The sequence below is a fragment of the Solanum dulcamara genome, chromosome 4 (assembly GCF_947179165.1).
Source record: "Solanum dulcamara chromosome 4, daSolDulc1.2, whole genome shotgun sequence".
Taxonomy (NCBI): Eukaryota; Viridiplantae; Streptophyta; class Magnoliopsida; order Solanales; family Solanaceae; genus Solanum; species Solanum dulcamara.
In genome coordinates this window covers 38,368,398-38,388,931 of record NC_077240.1, presented here as the reverse complement: position 1 = coordinate 38,388,931, position 20,534 = coordinate 38,368,398, and the positions used below count along the sequence as shown (strand labels likewise).

The following is a 20,534-nucleotide window of genomic DNA, read 5'->3' as shown; positions in this document are numbered from 1 at the left end:
ACAATTTCTGACTTTCGGGAGGTGAAACGTCGAAGGTAGGCCTGAAATCCATGGGTTGAATCTTTTCTTGAGTTAGAATCCATCCTCTCCCTTATTTCCAAGCTTGGGACAGCTTTTTGAGGGTTTTAGGGGCAACCCCCGTCTATTTTTACCACAAGAGGGGAAAAGAAAAAATAAAGAAATCCGCATTTCCAAAGCTCTGACCTCGAGGATCCTGCAATATATAGAGGCTTCCATTCTGCTATATTCCTGCTAATGCGGGATGATGCCAGCTCGAATCAAGTTTAGTTCTCAAAATTTTCGCCATGTCATCCCAATTTACTCTCGCATGATGTGCCTTTTCTAATAACGACTGTTCAAGTCGTTACACAAAGAAATATTTGCTTTGTGATTGGAAAAGTAATATGCCATACAATTTTTTTGGTTGATACATGATCTTCATGATGGTGTTTGTCTTTTTTCTCAAACTTTCAAATGTTTAAAACTTTAAAGGATTGTTAATCTCTTGACTTATCCAAATCAAGATCGTACCATATTTGTGTTGATTATTCATAGATATTCAGTGAGTCGAATCTACTTGATCTTTTTACTTGGCCTTATGCTTATGTATTATTCTCCTAACTGTTTGGTGTACGTATTTAACGTCAAAGAATTTAATCAAGAGGCAACAATCATCAAGTTTAATAGTGAGATGTATGTTGTCTTGTCAAAGAGCGACGGAGGAAATTGTTGAAATATGAATATGATGAATAGAATAAAGTAACTTGCACAAAATTAGATTGCTTATCCATGTAAATTCCTCACGGGCTCAATGAAATGGACACAACTAATGTTTTCTACAACTACTATTGTTCGCAATATAGCACAATGGATGCAAGACTTCTTTAACCAATCTATATATCAATATCTATCTGTACTATAGTTAAAAAGTTAATTGATCTTTCTAAACTTCATTAAAAACTCTGATTTAGATAAATTTGTTTTGCACAATTTTCCTTTAATTTATTATGCGATAATAAGCATAATAAAAATTAAATGAAGAAGATTTTCTTATTATGGTTAAATTCCTACATGAATAAAAAAAATTAAAAAAGATTTAAAAAATGTCAAACTAAAAGTTTGGCTGTTAAATCTTTCTTTATTTGAAATTGCATTTCTATTATATTTAAATTTTAAAAAAATTCCAACGTGATTTTTAAAAAAATAATTGCTTAGGCTAAAGTGACTTATATATATATAGACACACACTTTTCTGTAGGTAAACTTCGTAAACGTTCAAAGTTCAGTCTCTTTCACAAAATAATTATAGAAATAATAAGGAAAAATCACACCATATATGTATTTAAGAGTTAATATTACAACTTTTAAATGAAGTTGTAAATATTTAGCACTTATAACATTTTATTTACAAGTCTTAACATATCTATATTAATTTAAAAATTAGTTTAAATTAATTATTTTTTAATATATTAAATTAGAATATAATTAATAGAAGTGATAATCACCAATACGAGATATTTATTGGAACAATTCAATAACTACAATAAATTAATTTTAATTTAATAAGAAATTATTAAATGTCAGCACAATAAATAAGAAAGAGAAAAAAGCATGCTAGAAAGAAAAAAGGTTGTGCTTTTGTAACAATCCATTACTATCTTTAAGAGATCTAATTTTATATTGCACACATTTCATCACCCCCCACATCTCACTACCAACAATAATTCTTCTCTTTCCCCTCATTAACAATAGTCTTCACCTTATCACCATACTCAATAAAATTTCATTTCAACTGACTCTATCTTTCTCGCTCAAAAAAAAAAAAATCTTCAACATAAGAATCAAAAACATGTTCTTGAAGGTTTGAAGAAATTGGTGACTCTATCTTGACTAAGAATTAAAATTATTTTTCACTTTTTAACTCAAACACCGATGAAGAAGAATGTCTATCTAGTGAAGAAAATATCTTTTCTTTAAAGAAGAATAAAAATCCAGCCAAGAAGATTCAAACCCTTGAAGATTGTACCGATGGTGAAGAAAATCTCAACTTTTTCAAACCAAAAGAGGTAAAAATGGAAAAACAAGATGGTACAATTTTCTTCATCTGATTATTAGGATTCTGATTTTGATTTTGTAGATCAAAATAAACAAAAAAAATCAAAGAGTGTTTCGAGGGGAAAGTCTTCAAAGCCCTCAAGAAGTGGGAAATGATCACCATGGACTTCGTTGTGGGTTTACCTCCCACCGTGGGTGGTTATGATTCTATATGGGTGGTTGTTGACAGACTGACAAAGTCTGCCCATTTTATTCCGGTTAAGGTAAAGTACACAGCGGATAAGTTAGCCCAGTTGTATATTAGCCATATCGTTCGGCTTCATGGTGTCTCAGTATCCATTGTTTCGGATCGAGGTTCAGTATTTACTTCGCACTTTTGGCAGGCATTACAGCATGGTTTGGGCACTAGACTTGATATGAGTACAGCTTTTCAACCACAGACCGATGGTCAGTCTGAGCGGACGATCCAGGTGTTGGAGGACATGCTTCGAGCTTGTGTTATTGATTTTGGTGCTAGATGGGATCAACACTTGCCCCTAGCGGAGTTTGCCTACAACAACAGTTATCACTCCAGTATCCAGATGGCTCCATTTGAGGCTTTGTATAGTAGGCGGTGTCGATCTCCTATTGGCTGGTTTGACTTAGCTGAGATGGACTCCTTAGACACAGACTTGCTTAGAGATGCTATGGAGCAAGTTCGTAGAATTCAGGGTAGACTCTTGACAGCCCAGAGTAGGCAGAAGAGTTATGCAGATCGGAGAGTTCGACCATTGGAGTTCATGGTGGGTGATCATGTTTGGCTTCGAGTGTCTCCCATGAAGGGCGTGATGCGGTTCGGGAGAAAGGGCAAGCTCAGCCCTCGATTCATTGGCCCATTTAAGATTTTGGCACGAGTTGGAGAGGTGGCTTATAGATTGGCCTTGCCACCTAGCTTATCGGCTGTGCATAACGTGTTTCATGTTTCCATGCTTCGGAAGTATGTTCCGGATGAGTCTCATGTGTTATCACTCGATTCAGTGGAGTTAGGTCCAGACCTGACATTTGAGGAGGAGCCTATAGTCATTCTAGATAGGCAGGTTCGTAAGCTTAGAACCAAGGAGATAGCTTCGGTAAAGGTACAATGGAAGCACCGTTCAGTCAGAGAGGCGACTTGGGAAACAGAGGCTGATATGCGCGCTAGATATCCCCAGCTTTTCGAAGCTTCAGGTACTTTCTTTTACTTTATGTTCGAGGACGAACATGATTTTTAGTGGTGGATAATGTAATGACCTGTTTGGTCATTTTGAGAATGAGTCATCTCTCTTTCGTAAAATACTCTCCCCGTAAATTTAAATTAAAAATTTGGAATTTTCGATAACTATAATTAATTAATTGACGGGTAATTTTAAATAATTAAGTTAATTAGTTGAGGGATAATTTTAGAGAATTAATTTAATTGATGGGCTAAAGTGTTAATTTATTTAATATACTATACCACCTTTTTTTATTATATATCTATTAAAATAGGTTAGTAGGGTTTGTAAAATTATAATACATAATTAGTTTTTAAGAAAAAAAAAGAAGAGAAGAGAACGACGAGGAAACTTCGACGGCTTCAGGTAAGAATTGATTGTGTTTTCTACTTAGATTGATGTCTTCATATATGATGAAGTAAATGTTGCTAATTACTTTTCCATGATTGAAAAGAAAATTGGTCAATTGTCGCCACTGGTTTCGTAAACCAGATGGCTTCAATTGTTAATCATATTATTTTGTTTTACATTATAGATAAAGTTTTATATATTGAGATAGATAATTAAATATTAGGTGTGTTGTATTATATGAACATCATTGGATTTACGTTATTTGGAGGAATTGAGACTTAACCCTAGGCTTGAATTTAGAAAATATAAGATTAGGTTTATTAATTGGCATCAAGATTTGGGAATTTGATTATAGATTTGGGTAGGTTTTGGGTCTAGGCTAGACATATAATATTATGGGTGTTTTAGTTCCAAAATCTTATTGTGATTATTTATTTGACTAGATTACATTGATTTGGAGGCTCAACGAAAAGGGAAGACCCAAGTCTCGGAGTGATTTCTTGATTAATTAAGGCAAGTGAATTTCTAAACCTCAGTTTAAGCTTATAGATGCTTGTATTTCCGTGTCATATATACTAGGGAGTAATGAAAATTGGACTGGATTATTGACTGTATGATTGACCTTAAAAAAAATGGAGATGAGGGTATAAAATGGTGATCTAATAACATGTATTGGTGGAATTGATATGTTGTGATTTTGGACATGTGAAATGACTATGTTGATGTGAGATATGAAAAATTATTGTGGTTGTCATGTTATTATCGTGAATTATATGAACATGAATTGATTGCACTGGTTCTGACATATTGTGTTGATACTGAAAATGATATGAAACAAAAGGGGTCGGGCCACACGCTCCGTGGCAGGTAATATGAATAAAGGGGTCGGGCCACACGCTCCGTGGCAGGTATTATGAAATAAAGGGGTCGGGCCACACGCTCCGTGGCAAGAGATATATATTGAGGGGACGGGCCACACGCTCCGTGGCAGGTTACATGGACAGAAATGTCCCCCATGGGTTTCGGACTGTGATTCAACGGATGTGTACCGATAGGACAGACATGCATCATTTCATTGCATTGCATTGCACCTTTCTGATTATTTGTGAATTTGTGTTTACCCCTACATTGCTATGTATATGTTAACTTGACTTGATATGATTCACTGATGAGATTATTGACGAGTATTCGTGGACTATATTGTTGTTGTTATTGTACAAGTGTAGAGTTGGGCTGGTTTTATGCAGGTTGTAGTTAAGGAGGTTCGGTTGGAAGGAAAGGAATACTTGTATCTATTAAGTTTGGCTTAGTTTTAGTTATCCACTTGCTGAGTACTGTGTTGTTTGGTACTCACCCCTTGCTTCCACACTTGTGTAGGTTGTGAGCACAGGCCTGCTTGATCTCCTACAGTTTACTACCGCTTTTGAGGATATTATCATTCCGAGTGTCGAGGTAGCTGTTACATTTATCTAGCGGACACCTCTTGCTCGTTTCTTATGTTTTAGTCCTATTCTAGAGACAAAGACATTGTGACTGTATTTTTTTTCGTACTTCGATAATAAATTAGTGGCTTGTACACGTGACAACCAATCTTAGGGGATGTTGAGTTTCTTTTACGTATTTTCGCTTAAGTTAAATTTTGATTCTTATCTCAATTACTTCCGCATTTACTTTTCGTTGGTTATTAGGCTGACTTATCTCGGTGGGTTGAGATGAGTGCCATCACACCCGGATTCGGGTCGTGACAAAGATGGTATCATAGCCCTAGGTTCATAGGTCTTACGTGTATACAAGCCAAGTTTAAGTAGAGTCTTGCAGATCGGTACGGAGACGTCTGTACTTATCTTCGAGAGGCTATGAGGACTTTTAGGAAATTTTCCCTTTGTTCTTTCACTTTGTATCGTGCATATTGTGTTGGTACTGAATTTTCGCGTGTCCTTTATGACAGATGGCCAGGACCAGAACTACGGCTAGAGATAGAGGCCGTGGTCGGGGTGTGGCGGAAGGCAGAGGTCGTGCCCGAGGAGCGGCGCCAGCTAGAGGTCGTGCTAGAGAGGCTTCTCTTGAGCCACAGATTGATGGTAGAGAGGAATAGGTCCCTCAAGAGTCTGCTACTGCACCATTGCTTCAGGCCACTTTGATACGAGTATTGGATGCGCTTGAAGGATTTAATCAGAGTGTGAGGGTGAATGGTACACCTGAGGGTTCTCAGACTAGAGCAGGAGCTCAGACCCCACGGCAGCATCAGATTCCAATTGTTCAGGGTCCGGTGGACCAGCCACCTACGGGCCCTAGAGCGGATGAGGATGGAGTACAGGTAGGAGGAGCCCAGGTTGCACCTGTGCTCATGTTGACTGACGACGAGCAACGCCGATATGAGAGGTTCCGAAAAATGGACCCTCCACAATTTCAGGGTGGGAAGACTGAGGATGCACACGAGTTCTTGACCATGTGTCGAGAGTTGTTGGAGACAGTAGGGTTAGCTGAGACTCATGGAGTTCGTTATACTACATTACAGTTGCGTAGACCAGCCAGAGAGTGGTGGAGAGTGTATACTAGTTCCAGACCAGTTGGGTCACCCCAGATGACTTGGGATGAGTTTGCTAGTGCCTTTTATGACCGTTTCATCCCCTGGAGTGTGAAGGAAGAGAGCCGATTACGGTTTGAGAATTTGAGGTAGGAAGGACTTACAGTTGCTGAATATGAGACTCGTTTCTACCAGTTGTCTAGACATGCCATGGCTGTCCTTCCTGATGAGACAGAGCGGATTCGCAGATTTATGTGAGGACTGAACTATACTATTCGTATAGCAGTTTTTCGACCGGCTCGTGAGGGCGCTTCTTTCCAGTCCATTGTGGGTGCTGCCAAGGAGGCGGAGTTGATGGAGAGAGAGGAGTTCGGGGACCCCAAGAGGGCCCGTGCTTCTGGTCAGTTTTCGGGTACCTCATTTGGAGGTAGAGGGTCCTATAGAGGAGGTGGTTCCTTTCAGCGTAGAGGACCAGTTCATGCATTTATTCCAGCTTCTGAGGATGGTCAGACACCTCGTGGGTCCTACAGTACAGGTCAGAGTTACCAGGGGTCACAACAGAGGTCGATGAGCCAGGGTAGTTATACAAGTTCTGCAGGTTCATCGCAGAGGTTTTCGCACGGGAGAGTATGTTATACTTGTGGTGATCCAGATCATCTTTCATGGCAGTGTACATCTCAGGGTCGAGGAGGAACCCAGCCTAGTTCTTCAGTTTCAGTTAGAGGACCAGCTCCGCCGGTCAGAGGTCGAGGTAGAGCCCAGACTAGTAGAGGTGGTCGCACTCTTGGTAGGGGTGCTAGTGGTGCTATAGTCCCTCAAGGAGGAGGTAGAGGTGTTGGGAAGGTCGGAGATGGTAGGGGAGCTCAGTGTTATGCTTTTCCAGGGAGACCCGAGGCGGAGGTTTCCAACGCCGTTATCACAGGTATTGTCCCAGTCTGTCATCGACCTGCATCTGTATTATTTGATCCAGGATCTACATTTTCTTATGTGTCTGCCTATTTTGCATCTAACTTTGATTTGACATGTGATCGTATGTCCGTGCTCGTTCATGTTTCTACACCCGTGGGTGAACCCTTAGTGGTGGATCGAGTATATCGATCCTGTCTTATTTCCTTGGACGGGTATGATACTTGGGTAGATATGATTATTCTAGGGATGGTAGATTTTGATGTGATATTGGGTATGAATTGGCTTTCTCCCCATTGTTCTATTCTCAATTGTTATGCTAAAACTGTTACCTTAGCGATACCTAGTGCCCCGAGGATTGAGTGGAAGGGTACTAGTGGCTCCTATCCCGGTAAGGTTATCTCATATATTCGTGCTCAGAGGTTAATTGATAGAGGGTGTATGTCTTATTTGGCCTTTATTCGGGATACCAGTATTGAGTCACCTCCTATAGATACTGTTCCAGTGGTTAAGGAGTTTTCTGATGTATTTCCTACTGATCTTCCTGGTATTCCTCTGGATAGGGATATTGATTTTGCTATTGACTTAGAGCCTGGCACTAAACCCATTTCTATTCCTCCATATCGCATGGCTCCAGTTGAATTGAAAGAGTTGAAGGATCAGTTGCAAGACTTGTTGAGTAAGGGGTTTATTCGCCCTAGTGTGTCTCCTTGGGGTGCACCGGTTCTGTTTGTAAAGAAGAAGGATGGGACTATGAGGATGTGTATCGATTACAGGCAGTTGAACAAGGTAACTATTAAAAATAAATATCCTTTTCCCCATATTGATGATTTATTTGATCAGCTACAGGGAGCAGCATTGTTTTCCAAAATAGACTTGAGGTCCGGTTATCATCAGTTGAAGATTAGGACATTAGATATTCCTAAGACAGCTTTTCGGACTCGTTATGGTCACTACGAGTTTTTGGTAATGTCATTTGGGTTGACGAATGCCCCCGCAGCATTCATGGAGTTGATGAATGGAGTGTTTCGCCCATACTTAGATTCTTTTGTGATAGTATTCATTGATGACATCCTGGTGTATTCCAAGACTGAGGCAGATCATGTCTGCCATTTGAGGTTGGTACTTCAGAAATTGAGGGAAGAAAAGTTGTATGCAAAGTTCTCCAAGTGTGAATTTTGGCTTGATTCTCTTACATTTTTAGGACACGTGGTGTCCAAAGAGGGGATTAGAGTGGATCCAGCTAAGATTGAGGCAGTTAGAGGTTGGATAAGGCCTACTTCTCCTACTGAGATTCGTAGTTTTGTGGGGTTAGCTGGTTATTATAGACGGTTCGTGCAGGGGTTCTCCACTATTGCAGCTCCACTGACTAGATTGACTCAGAAGGCCGTGGATTTTCATTGGTCCGACGAATGTTAGGCAAGCTTCCAAAAGCTCAAGACTTTATTGACTTCGGCTCCTATTTTGACGCTACCCAAGGAAGGTGTGGGATTTACTGTATACTGCGATGCTTCTGGCATTGGGTTAGGCGGTGTGTTGATGCAGAAGGGGAAAGTGGTTGTTTATGCCTCGAGACAGTTGAAGGCCCATGAGAAAAACTATCCTACTCATGATTTAGAGTTAACGGCTGTGGTTTTCGTGCTTAAGTTATGGCGTCATTACCTATACGGTGTGCATTGCGAGGTCTTCACCGATCATAGGAGCCTTCAGTATATATTCAGTGAGAGGGATCTGAACTTAAGGCAACGTAGATGGCTTGAGTTGCTGAAGGACTACGACATGACTATCTTGTATCACTCAGGAAAAGCCAATGTGGTGGCGGATGCCTTAAGCAGGAAGTCCTCTAGTATGGGGAGTCTTGCTGCGATCCGAGTTGAGGAGCGACCATTGGCTAGAGATGTTCAGAGGCTGGCCAATAGCCTTGTCCGGTTACAGATTTCAGAGGATGGTGGTATTCTTGCCTTTGTGGAGGCGCGTTCTTCCTTGGTTGAGCAGATTCGGGAGAGACAGTTTGAGGATGACAAGTTATGTATTATTCGAGACAAGGTGTTAAGGGGTGAAGCTAAGGAGGCGGTACTTGATTCGGAAGGAGTATTGAGGATTGACGGAAGAATTTGTGTGCCAAAGGTAGGTGACCTGACTAGACTTATTTTGGAAGAGGCTCATTGTTCAAGGTATTCCATCCATCCGGGAGCAGCCAAGATGTATCATGATCTGTGCCAGCACTATTGGTGGTGTGGGATGAAGAAGGACATCGCAGAGTTCGTATCTAGGTGTTTGACTTGCCAGCAAGTAAAGTGTGAGCACCAGCGGCCTGGGGGTGTGAGTCAGAGGATGCCTATTCCCACTTGGAAGTGGGAAATGATCACCATGGACTTCGTTGTGGGTTTACCTCCCACCGTGGGTGGTTATGATTCTATATGGGTGGTTGTTGACAGACTGACAAAGTCTGCCCATTTTATTCCGGTTAAGGTAAAGTACACAGCGGATAAGTTAGCCTAGTTGTATATTAGCCATATCGTTCGGCTTCATGGTGTCTCAGTATCCATTGTTTCGGATCGAGGTTCAGTATTTACTTCGCACTTTTGGCAGGCATTACAGCATGGTTTGGGCACTAGACTTGATATGAGTACAGCTTTTCAACCACAGACCGATGGTCAGTCTGAGCGGACGATCCAGGTGTTGGAGGACATGCTTCGAGCTTGTGTTATTGATTTTGGTGCTAGATGGGATCAACACTTGCCCCTAGCGGAGTTTGCCTACAACAACAGTTATCACTCCAGTATCCAGATGGCTCCATTTGAGGCTTTGTATGGTAGGAGGTGTCGATCTCCTATTGGCTGGTTTGACTTAGCTGAGATGGACTCCTTAGACACAGACTTGCTTAGAGATGCTATGGAGCAAGTTCGTAGAATTCAGGGTAGACTCTTGACAGCCCAGAGTAGGCAGAAGAGTTATGCAGATCGGAGAGTTCGACCATTGGAGTTCATGGTGGGTGATCATGTTTGGCTTTGAGTGTCTCCCATGAAGGGCGTGATGCGGTTCGGGAGAAAGGGCAAGCTCAGCCCTCGATTCATTGGCCCATTTGAGATTTTGGCACGAGTTGGAGAGGTGGCTTATAGATTGGCCTTGCCACCTAGCTTATCGGCTGTGCATAACGTGTTTCATGTTTCCATGCTTCGGAAGTATGTTCCGGATGAGTCTCATGTGTTATCACTCGATTCAGTGGAGTTAGGTCCAGACCTGACATTTGAGGAGGAGCCTATAGTCATTCTAGATAGGCAGGTTCGTAAGCTTAGAACCAAGGAGATAGCTTCGGTGAAGGTACAATGGAAGCACCGTTCAGTCAGAGAGGCGACTTGGGAAACAGAGGCTGATATGCGCGCTAGATATCCCCAGCTTTTCGAAGCTTCAGGTACTTTCTTTTACTTTATGTTCGAGGACGAACATGATTTTTAGTGGTGGATAATGTAATGACCTGTTTGGTCATTTTGAGAATGAGTCATCTCTCTTTCGTAAAATACTCTCCCCGTAAATTTAAATTAAAAATTTGGAATTTTTGATAACTATAATTAATTAATTGACGGGTAATTTTAAATAATTAAGTTAATTAGTTGAGGGATAATTTTAGAGAATTAATTTAATTGATGGGCTAAAGTGTTAATTTATTTAATATACTATACCACCTTTTTTTATTATATATCTATTAAAATAGGTTAGTAGGGTTTGTAAAATTATAATACATAATTAGTTTTTAAGAAAAAAAAAAGAAGAGAAGAGAACGACGAGGAAACTTCGACGGCTTCAGGTAAGAATTGATTGTGTTTTCTACTTAGATTGATGTCTTCATATATGATGAAGTAAATGTTGCTAATTACTTTTCCATGATTGAAAAGAAAATTGGTCAATTGTCGCCACTGGTTTCGTAAACCAGATGGCTTCAATTGTTAATCATATTATTTTGTTTTACATTATAGATAAAGTTTTATATATTGAGATAGATAATTAAATATTAGGTGTGTTGTATTATATGAACATCATTGGATTTACGTTATTTGGAGGAATTGAGACTTAACCCTAGGCTTGAATTTAGAAAATATAAGATTAGGTTTATTAATTGGCATCAAGATTTGGGAATTTGATTATAGATTTGGGTAGGTTTTGGGTCTAGGCTAGACATATAATAATATGGGTGTTTTAGTTCCAAAATCTTATTGTGATTATTTATTTGACTAGATTACATTGATTTGGAGGCTCAACGAAAAGGGAAGACCCAAGTCTCGGAGTGATTTCTTGATTAATTAAGGCAAGTGAATTTCTAAACCTCAGTTTAAGCTTATAGATGCTTGTATTTCCGTGTCATATATACTAGGGAGTAATGAAAATTGGACTGGGTTATTGACTGTATGATTGACCTTAAAAAAAATGGAGATGAGGGTATAAAATGGTGATCTAATAACATGTATTGGTGGAATTGATATGTTGTGATTTTGGACATGTGAAATGACTATGTTGATGTGAGATATGAAAAATTATTGTGGTTGTCATGTTATTATCGTGAATTATATGAACATGAATTGATTGCACTGGTTCTGACATATTGTGTTGATACTGAAAATGATATGAAACAAAAGGGGTCGGGCCACACGCTCTGTGGCAGGTAATATGAATAAAGGGGTCGGGCCACACGCTCCGTGGCAGGTATTATGAAATAAAGGGGTCGGGCCACACGCTCCGTGGCAAGAGATATATATTGAGGGGACGGGCCACACGCTCCGTGGCAGGTTACATGGACAGAAATGTCCCCCATGGGTTTCAGACTGTGATTCAGCGGATGTGTACCGATAGGACAGACATGCATCATTTCATTGCATTGCATTGCACCTTTCTGATTATTTGTGAATTTGTGTTTACCCCTACATTGCTATGTATATGTTGACTTGACTTGATATGATTCACTGATGAGATTATTGACGAGTATTCGTGGACTATATTGTTGTTGTTATTGTACAAGTGTAGAGTTGGGCTGGTTTTATGCAGGTTGTAGTTAAGGAGGTTCGGTTGGAAGGAAAGGAGTACTTGTATCTATTAAGTTTGGCTTAGTTTTAGTTATCCACTTGCTGAGTACCGTGTTGTTTGGTACTCACCATTTGCTTCCACACTTGTGTAGGTTGTGAGCACAGGCCTGCTTGATCTCCTACAGTTTACTACCGTTTTTGAGGATATTATCATTCTGAGTGTCGAGGTAGCTGTTACATCTATCTAGCGGACACCTCTTGCTCGTTTCTTATGTTTCAGTCCTATTCTAGAGACAAAGACATTGTGACTGTATTTTTTTCGTATTTCGATAATAAATTAGTGGCTTGTACACGTGACAACCAATCTTAGGGGATGTTGAGTTTCTTTTACGTATTTTCGCTTAAGTTAAATTTTGATTCTTATCTCAATTACTTCCGCATTTACTTTTCGTTGGTTATTAGGCTGACTTATCTCGGTGGCTTGAGATGAGTGCCATCACACCCGGATTCGGGTCGTGACAAAAACACACCTAAACTATTTTTTTTTTGAGTTTCATACCTAAACTATTGGAAGTGTGAGTTCCATATCTAACCTATCATTTATTAATTTGAGAAACACACATCAGTGATGTGTGTAATACACTCTCTCTACTCTCTTTATTTTTTGAAAAAATCTTATCACATGGCATTCCATATGGATAAATATTCATGACAAAAATTAAATGAATTATTAATATTAGTTAAAAGCTAAAGACTAAAGTATTTCTATTCCCACAAAAACGAAATCATTTTTCATAAAAGAAATTACTTTTTTTAAAATGAAAATATTTTTTTTAAAATAAAATTTAAAATATTTTGTTCAAGCACTCAACCACCTCTCTCCCCCCCCCCCTCCCACCACCACAATCCCCGTCCTTTTAATTTTTAAAAAATTTTAAATTTCTTTTATAAAATATTTTTAAAAAATTTATACTTCACCCCCTCCCCACTCCTTCCTAAAAAATATTATTATTTTTATGTTAAAAAAAATAAATTATACCCACCTCATCTAACCCTCCGCTCTTAATTTATATATATTATATTTTTCTCATTTTGTGTTAGATATGTATATATATTTTTAGAGAAATATTTTTTCTAACCGAATATAACAGAAATAAAAATTTTATTTTAAGAAAAATTTTGCGGCAAGTAAAAAATATTTTTCTAAAATCATATCTAACACAAAACGAGAAAAATATTTGAAAGCGGAGGGTTAGGTGGGGCCGGATAGAATTTTTCTTTAAGAAATAAAAATAAAAATATATAAATTACTCATCAGTGGCCCCCTAAAGTTGGCACCAACTTTCACTTAGACACCTCAACTAGGCTTTGTTCATTTTAGACATCTCAAGTAAGGCTCCGATGTGTCATTTTGACACTTTTTTGACAATCACCAAAACATATTAAGTGTGTGTAATGCACTCACCTGACGTGTCAAAAGCAACGAATTAAATAAAGACACGTGTCATATATATATATATCAAAAATAAATATCAAATAATGACTTTTGAATAGAAAAAAATAACCAATAATTTGATGACACGTCGCTTTTTTTTATCCAAATAATAATTTTAAAAAAAATAAAAATTAACAACTATTAACCCCCACACCCACACTCTATCAGTGGTCTTCCAACACCACTCACCCCTCCGTCGTCTTCTCCAACCCCACCCACCCCAACCCCAACCCCTCCCCCACCCCACCGGATCTTCTTCTCCTCCAACACCCATCCAACGCTATCCATATCATATAAAAGGAAAAAAATGGAGCTATAATGGCAAACAAAAATATAAATCAAATTGGGTCAAAATATCCGACGAACCTCCATTTTTTTTGGCAAGACTAATACAAATCTAAAATTACTCACTATGAAATTAATAAACCATAAAAGCTATGGAACTTCATTGAATGTTTGCTTGTAATTAAATACATGATAATCATCAGAATAGGAAGAAGCAATCTTTCCACACAATTCAATGAAATTTCTAGGAAAGTTCCAACAATTTGCGAGACCTTCCAAAGTTTTTTTTAGGCATTTTGACCAAAAAAACTAAAAATAATATTTGAAAAAATATTTTTAAAAATTATTTGAATTTGAAGTGTGTATTTGAACAGAATTTAACTTTTTTTTGTTAAAAAAAAGTAATTTTGTTAGTACAAAAAAGTTTACTGGAAAAATGAGTTATATATATTTTTTCAAACTTGAAACTAGTGAAAGAAGAAGAACAACAAAAAAAAAATTAAGAAAAAACGTTGTTCACGCGCTTAAAATGGGTGCAGCACACGCAATGTGACAAGTCAGCACAAAGTGTCAAAATGACACATCGAAGCCTTACTTGAGGTGTCTAAAATGAAAAAAGTTTAGTTGAGGTGTCTAAGTTAAAGTTGGTGCCAACTTTATGGGGTCACCGATGAGTTTCGCCTTATAATTTGAAGAGGAGGGGATTATGGTGAGAGAAAGTGGTGGAGTAAGGTAAGAAAAATATTTATATTTTATTTTATAATTATTTTAGACAGGAGATAGTAATATTTTAATTTTTAATTTTAACTAATTCTAATAATTTATTAATTTTTGTTAAGCTTGATGTTTTATCCATGTGGAGTGTGATGTGATAAAAACTTTTAAATGAAAGAGAGAGTGTAGTACACACACCATGATGAGAGTGGAATAAAAGAGGGTAGTGTATTTCTCAAACTAATAAGTTATAGTTTAGATATAAAACTCAAAAAAAATAGATAGTTCAAGTGTGTTTTTAACACTTTTTCTTTTAAATGTTTCTACCATCTTTGTATGCTCAGCAATGAGGAGGCAGGATTTTCAGTTTTTGAGTCCTCAATAAACTCTTCTTTTGATAGTTTTCTAAATCACAATTTTTTTACTAGGTTCTTGATATATTATTTAATACTTATCAAATAAAAATAAGGTTTAAGCCAAAATAACTAGAGAGAGTTGGCTCAGCCCCCTGTATGTAGAATCATTCAAACAAACATAGCATATATTTTAAAATCAATTACTATTTTTTAAAAGATTTTTTTTTTATATATGCATGTTTTTATTAATTGACGCACTGCACATATTCTAAACCAGTAGTATATAAATTCAAACCATCCTCTCGATAGGCAAATACTGTCCACCAATAGGAAGGTGGAGAAGAGGTTGAGAGTTTCAAATGATTTAAATTCGACGCTTTAATATTCATTAAGACAAGAACTCGATAAATTATTCCCTGAGTGCAAAAGTTGGTAAAGAAATTGAAATAAGATGCCTCCTCGTGCTAATTTATTTTATACGTGTATCTGGGTTGGCAAATGATATAAAATAATTCAAGAATTTGCACTAGTACTTAATTAAAGTCCTTTATTATATATATAATAATCAATCGCTAAATCAACCACATAATTAATGTGTCGAAGATCGCTTTGAAAGAAAGCTTCTTTACAGTAGCTAATACATTCTTTCCCTTTCTTAGATCAAGAATAAAAGGTTAATCTTTTAGGCCAAAGCTTTAGCTAAGATGAATAAAATTGGTACCACTTTTTTGTGTTTAGATTAAGCTTAAAAAGCCTTGAATAATGACTACCTTATGTGTGAAAACTTACATGGAAAGATCAAGAACAAAGGAATATTTGACCTTTAAGCAACCTTTGTTCCAAGCAATTCTAAAACTCTTATTCTCTTTATGGGTGATTGTGAAAAAATTGTATTTTTATTTTATTTTTCTCTTGTGTACCAACCAGTTCAAATTGATATTCCTATTGTTGCACAGGGGCTAGCTAGCTGCTGGAATGGCTGTGACTCATGCTGATCTTGCACCAAGTCGCTCTAGCACCAATTTAGGTAGCAAAATGGGTGCATTTCTTATGGTATTGTCAATACTTCTTGGCCTCTTTTGCTTCATTCTCTCCCTCATTGCTGAGGCTACGCGTTCTCAGGTACATTTTAATTTCGTTTTTTGGATTTAACCTATATAATGGTGGTATAAAGATTTTTTTATACTGTGTTTTAACCTATTGTAGAGGGGATCGGAGCTAATTACCTTAATGTTCCAAGTTAATAAAATCACTCATTTTTTGGACACGTTACTTATAGCTATCTTGTAGATGATTTTATAGTTGTAAAAATTTGTTTACATTGTCGTCAATGTATAGAACTAAGTTAGACTATAGTTTTTTCTCAAAACTATGGTTTGTTCAAATTTAAGTGATATTTGCTAAGGGTTTAGAAGAGTGAATTAATGTTGCATAAGTATTTGGTATTGGGGAGAACAATATGACTTGTGTGATTGAGGTTTGCAGGTGACAATGAGTGGTAAAGATGAATGCACATATAGTGGTAGTGGGAAGACTCCTCTGTTGTGTGCTAGTGGTGCATTTTTTGTTCTGGCTATTGCCATGGTCATTGAGCACACTTACTTGTTGATTGTTGTGAGCAAAACAACTCCTCCTCATATACTTTATTGGGATCCTCATTCCCCATCTGTCAAAACTCTTGTTTGGCAAGCTGGCTTCTTCTTTGTTTCTACATGGTACGTACCTTTGCTTTTCTAGTAGTACTAGTCATCATCGCTAAATAATCATCCAAGGAAATGTATTTTAGACGTATAGTAAGGAGTCTTATTAATATCCAAATAGATTTCAAAAGTATTACATGTGCAAATGTTACTTGTATCATTAAAGTTGTAAAAGTTTGAGGGGAATAACTCTTTTCTTCCACGGGTACAGAAAACAAATTGAAGGGTAGCCCCATACATCCTCTCTTGGCAAAAGTAGGGATGTCCACGGTTTAATTAACAATTAATTTTCATTAGGTTTTTGGTTTCAATTTACATTTTTTTAAAACGATAATTATTTGTTTGGTTTGCTTTTATTGAAAACAAACCACCCGAATCTATAAAATATATAAACAAATTTTATAATTATATGTATGCAATATATTTTTTATATAAATAATTTTAAATACTTTATATACTTTTTTACTAAAATTTTATTTACCTCTCTAATAGGCTAATGAACTTTACACTTTAACCTTATTTGTTAAAAACAATTATGATCCAAACTAATTTATTTAAAAGAACAACTAATATATATATATTACTTACTTATCAACTTTATTCACTTTATTAAAGCTTATAGATCTTAAGACATTTTTCTCCACACTCCAAGAAAATTATAGCCACCACAATAATAAAAGGTTAATAACGGATTATAAATTGAGAAATAATGAAAAAAATATTTTAAAATTGTAGGAAAAAAATAAAAGAGAGAAATATCATATGACAAAACAAATGTTTTCTTAAAAACCAAATCATCCAAACTGACAACAACCAAATCAATGAATATGAATTATATTTGGATTGGATTGATTTTAATAATTTAAAAATAAACTAAATTAATTTAATTTTAATTTTAACCTAGAACCGATTCAAACCTGAACACCCCTAGCCAAAAGTATGCTTCGATCATAGGTGGATCCACCTTCTTGACTGCATGTCCAGTCGAACTTACTAACTTCAATCTAAACTATAAAAGTACATATTATAGTCGAGGGCAAGGGCAGAGAAAGAGCAGTTTTAATTAAGGGTTTGGCAAAATTCATTAGCTTTGGCCAAAACTTTATGGGTGTGTTTGGTATGAAGGAAAATGTTTCCAGAAAATATTTTTTAATTTTTTCATATTTGGTTGGGTTAAATGTTTTGAAAAATATTTTCCAAATTAACTTATTTTCCTCAAATTCAAGGTAAATGACTTTCCTTAAATAAGTAAGAAAAACATTTTTCTAAAATCTTTTTGAACCTCATACCTCAACTTTCCATCATAACTTAAGTCTCGGATATCGATTTACAATATTAATCCTAAATTCGACACCTGATTCTCAATTTGAGACCCGACTCTTGACCTCGATTCGAGACTCAACTCTCGAGTTTCGAATTGAGTTGGTCAGATCTCGAGTTAGGATTAGAGATCAAATTTTGGATCGAGTGTAAAGGTCAGGACTCGGGTCGGAGTCTCGGGTCAGGAGTTGAAAGTTGAGTGTTGATGTAGGGTCTCAAGTTGAACTCGAGTTTTGGGTTAGATTTCAGGATTAGGGTCGGGGTTGGGTCTCGAATCTTGAGTCGAGATCTTAGATCAGGATCGGGGTTGGGTCTCAAATCTTGGGTCGGGATTGTGGTCGGGTCTCAGGTTGGATGTCAGGATCGGGATTAGGTCCGCAATCGGGGTCGAGGCTCCGATTGGGGTTAGGTTGGGGTCGGAGTTGGGTCTTGGGTCGGGGTCGGATATCGGGTATCGAATCTTGGGTTGGGGTCGAGGTCGAGATCAGGTCTCCAATCGAGGTTGGGGTCTCGGGTCGGGGTCGGAGTTGGGTCTCGAGTTGAGGCAAGGTGTCGAGTCTCGAGTCGGGAGTCGGGGTCTCAGGTCGGATCTCGGGCCGAGGTCTCGGATCGGGAGTCAAGGTCGGGGTCGGGTCTCAAATCTTGGGTCGAGGTTGGGTTTTGGGTCAAGGTCTCGAGTCGAGGTTTGGTCCAAGGTCGGATGTCGGATCAAGAGTCAAGGTCGGGTGCCGGAGTTAGGGTCGAGGTCAAGTGTCGAGTTCTAGTCTCGAATTAGGTGTTAGGGTAGGGGTTGGGGTCTCAAATTGAGGTCGGAATCAAGACCCGAGTGGGGGTCAGGGTCTCTCAAGGTCGATGTTTCAAATCGGTTATAGGGTCGAGATCGGGTCGGATTGGGATCAAAGTCAGAGTCGGAGTTGGGTGCTGAGTCTCGGGTCTCAAGTCGGGGTCGTGTGTTCAGTTGGGAGTTGGTATTGGGTATCGGGATCGGGGTTGGGTGCCGGGGTCGGGGCCGGGGTTGGGTGTTGGGATCGAGACCCGAGTTTGGGGTCGGGGTTGGCTCTCAGGTCGGGTGTCAAGGTGGGGTTCGAGGTCTGGATCGAGTCTCGAATTGGGGTCGGGGTCTCGGGTTGAGATCGAAATTGGATCTCGGGTTGATGTCCAGCCTGAATCTCAGTTTAAGATCGGGTCTCGGGTCTTGGGTTGGGTCTCGAGTCGGGTCGAGTGTCAGATCATGGGTCGAGAGTAGGGTTCGAGGTCGAGATCAAGTTTCAAGTCGAGGTCGGGGTCGAATGTCGGGATCAGATTATAAAAATATATTCTCTAAAAAAATATTTTTCATTCACGAATCATACACTAGAAAATATTTTTCACTCACCAAACATGAGAAAATAAGTTAAAACCCAATTTATTTTCTAAGAAAACATTTCCCTTCATACCAAACACACCCTATATGTTTACTCAAAACTCAATAGACGGTCTTGTTTAGAATGCAGAACCCATAAATCCAAAATTTTGGATAATCCGCCTCTATCGACTATGTATTATTATGTTGTACATGAATACAGCTTAAGCTTTATAGGAATAGTTAATTAATGCATGCATGCTGTGTTTCAATCTTACACAGGGTTTCATTTGCTGTTGGGGAGATATTGTTACTAATAGGGCTAAGTGTAGAGTCTGGACACCTAAGACACTGGGAAATACCAAGAGAAAGTTGCTTAGTACTAGGACAGGGGTTGTTCTCTGCTGCTGGAGTTTTTGGCCTATTGACAGTTTTCTTGGCTGCTGGTTTATACATCACAGCTCTTCGTGCACAAAGACTCTTACTTCATCAAGAAAGCATTAGTCGTCAAGTCCTGGAAACCTCTATGCTTTTTGCATCTCCGCCAAGATCTCCTCGAACAATCATTAGACCTGTTCCTAATGAAAATCCCATTTCAAGAACAGATCAGAGTAATATTGAACATGATACTATTTCATTAGCACAGTACCTATCTGACTTTGACAAGTACTTGCACTTGGTTTGAAGTAAGCCACAACAATTTCTAGATTTTAAATGCCTATACTATATATATTATCATGAATGTGGTGTCAAAAACCCTTGATTTCGCTGCAATTCATCATGTCTGAGGAAAAAACATCTAGCTCGTGTTTTTTTTCTTTTTCCTAACAAGATTGATTTGTATATAATTTTTACCAACCCTTTTTTGGTTTATGGACATAACTGTTTCTAAGTGTAACTATTTCACATTCTTCGGGTTGATATCAAAAGATCAATTCTATTTTAGGGGACGTTCAATTCCATAATGAAAATAGTTTATTCGACTACTCGTTGCAGGGTAATATATATTAGTTTCCAGATCCCACATTTTAAGGTTTCTTACTTGTAGATAGTCTTTGAGATATAATATCCTGAAAATTAGATATGATACAACACATAATGATGACTTGATAATATAAAAAATATTTATACTATAATTCTAATTTTCCATCACGAAATCAACTCATTACTACTATCTTCAATTTGAAACTTATATACCAAGAGGCTTGAGCCAAGTAAAATTGTGTTAAGGAT

At 37.8% G+C, this 20,534-nt stretch overlaps 2 protein-coding genes across 2 annotated transcripts; both read left to right on the top strand.

Moving 5' to 3' along the window:
• Positions 1-6,482: 6,482 nt before the first annotated feature.
• LOC129884995 (uncharacterized) lies at positions 6,483-10,530 on the top strand. The gene is made up of 2 exons (XM_055959248.1): positions 6,483-7,087; positions 10,298-10,530. The coding sequence occupies exons 1-2, from the start codon at positions 6,520-6,522 to the stop codon at positions 10,528-10,530; spliced, it is 801 nt and encodes a 266-aa protein (XP_055815223.1). The 5' UTR covers positions 6,483-6,519.
• A 5,334-nt stretch (positions 10,531-15,864) lies between these two features.
• On the top strand, positions 15,865-20,193 carry LOC129884994 (uncharacterized). Its single transcript, XM_055959247.1, has 3 exons — positions 15,865-16,061; positions 16,425-16,654; positions 19,584-20,193. Exons 1-3 carry the CDS (start codon positions 15,915-15,917, stop codon positions 19,984-19,986), a joined length of 780 nt encoding a protein of 259 aa, XP_055815222.1. The 5' UTR covers positions 15,865-15,914; the 3' UTR covers positions 19,987-20,193.
• Positions 20,194-20,534: the final 341 nt, after the last annotated feature.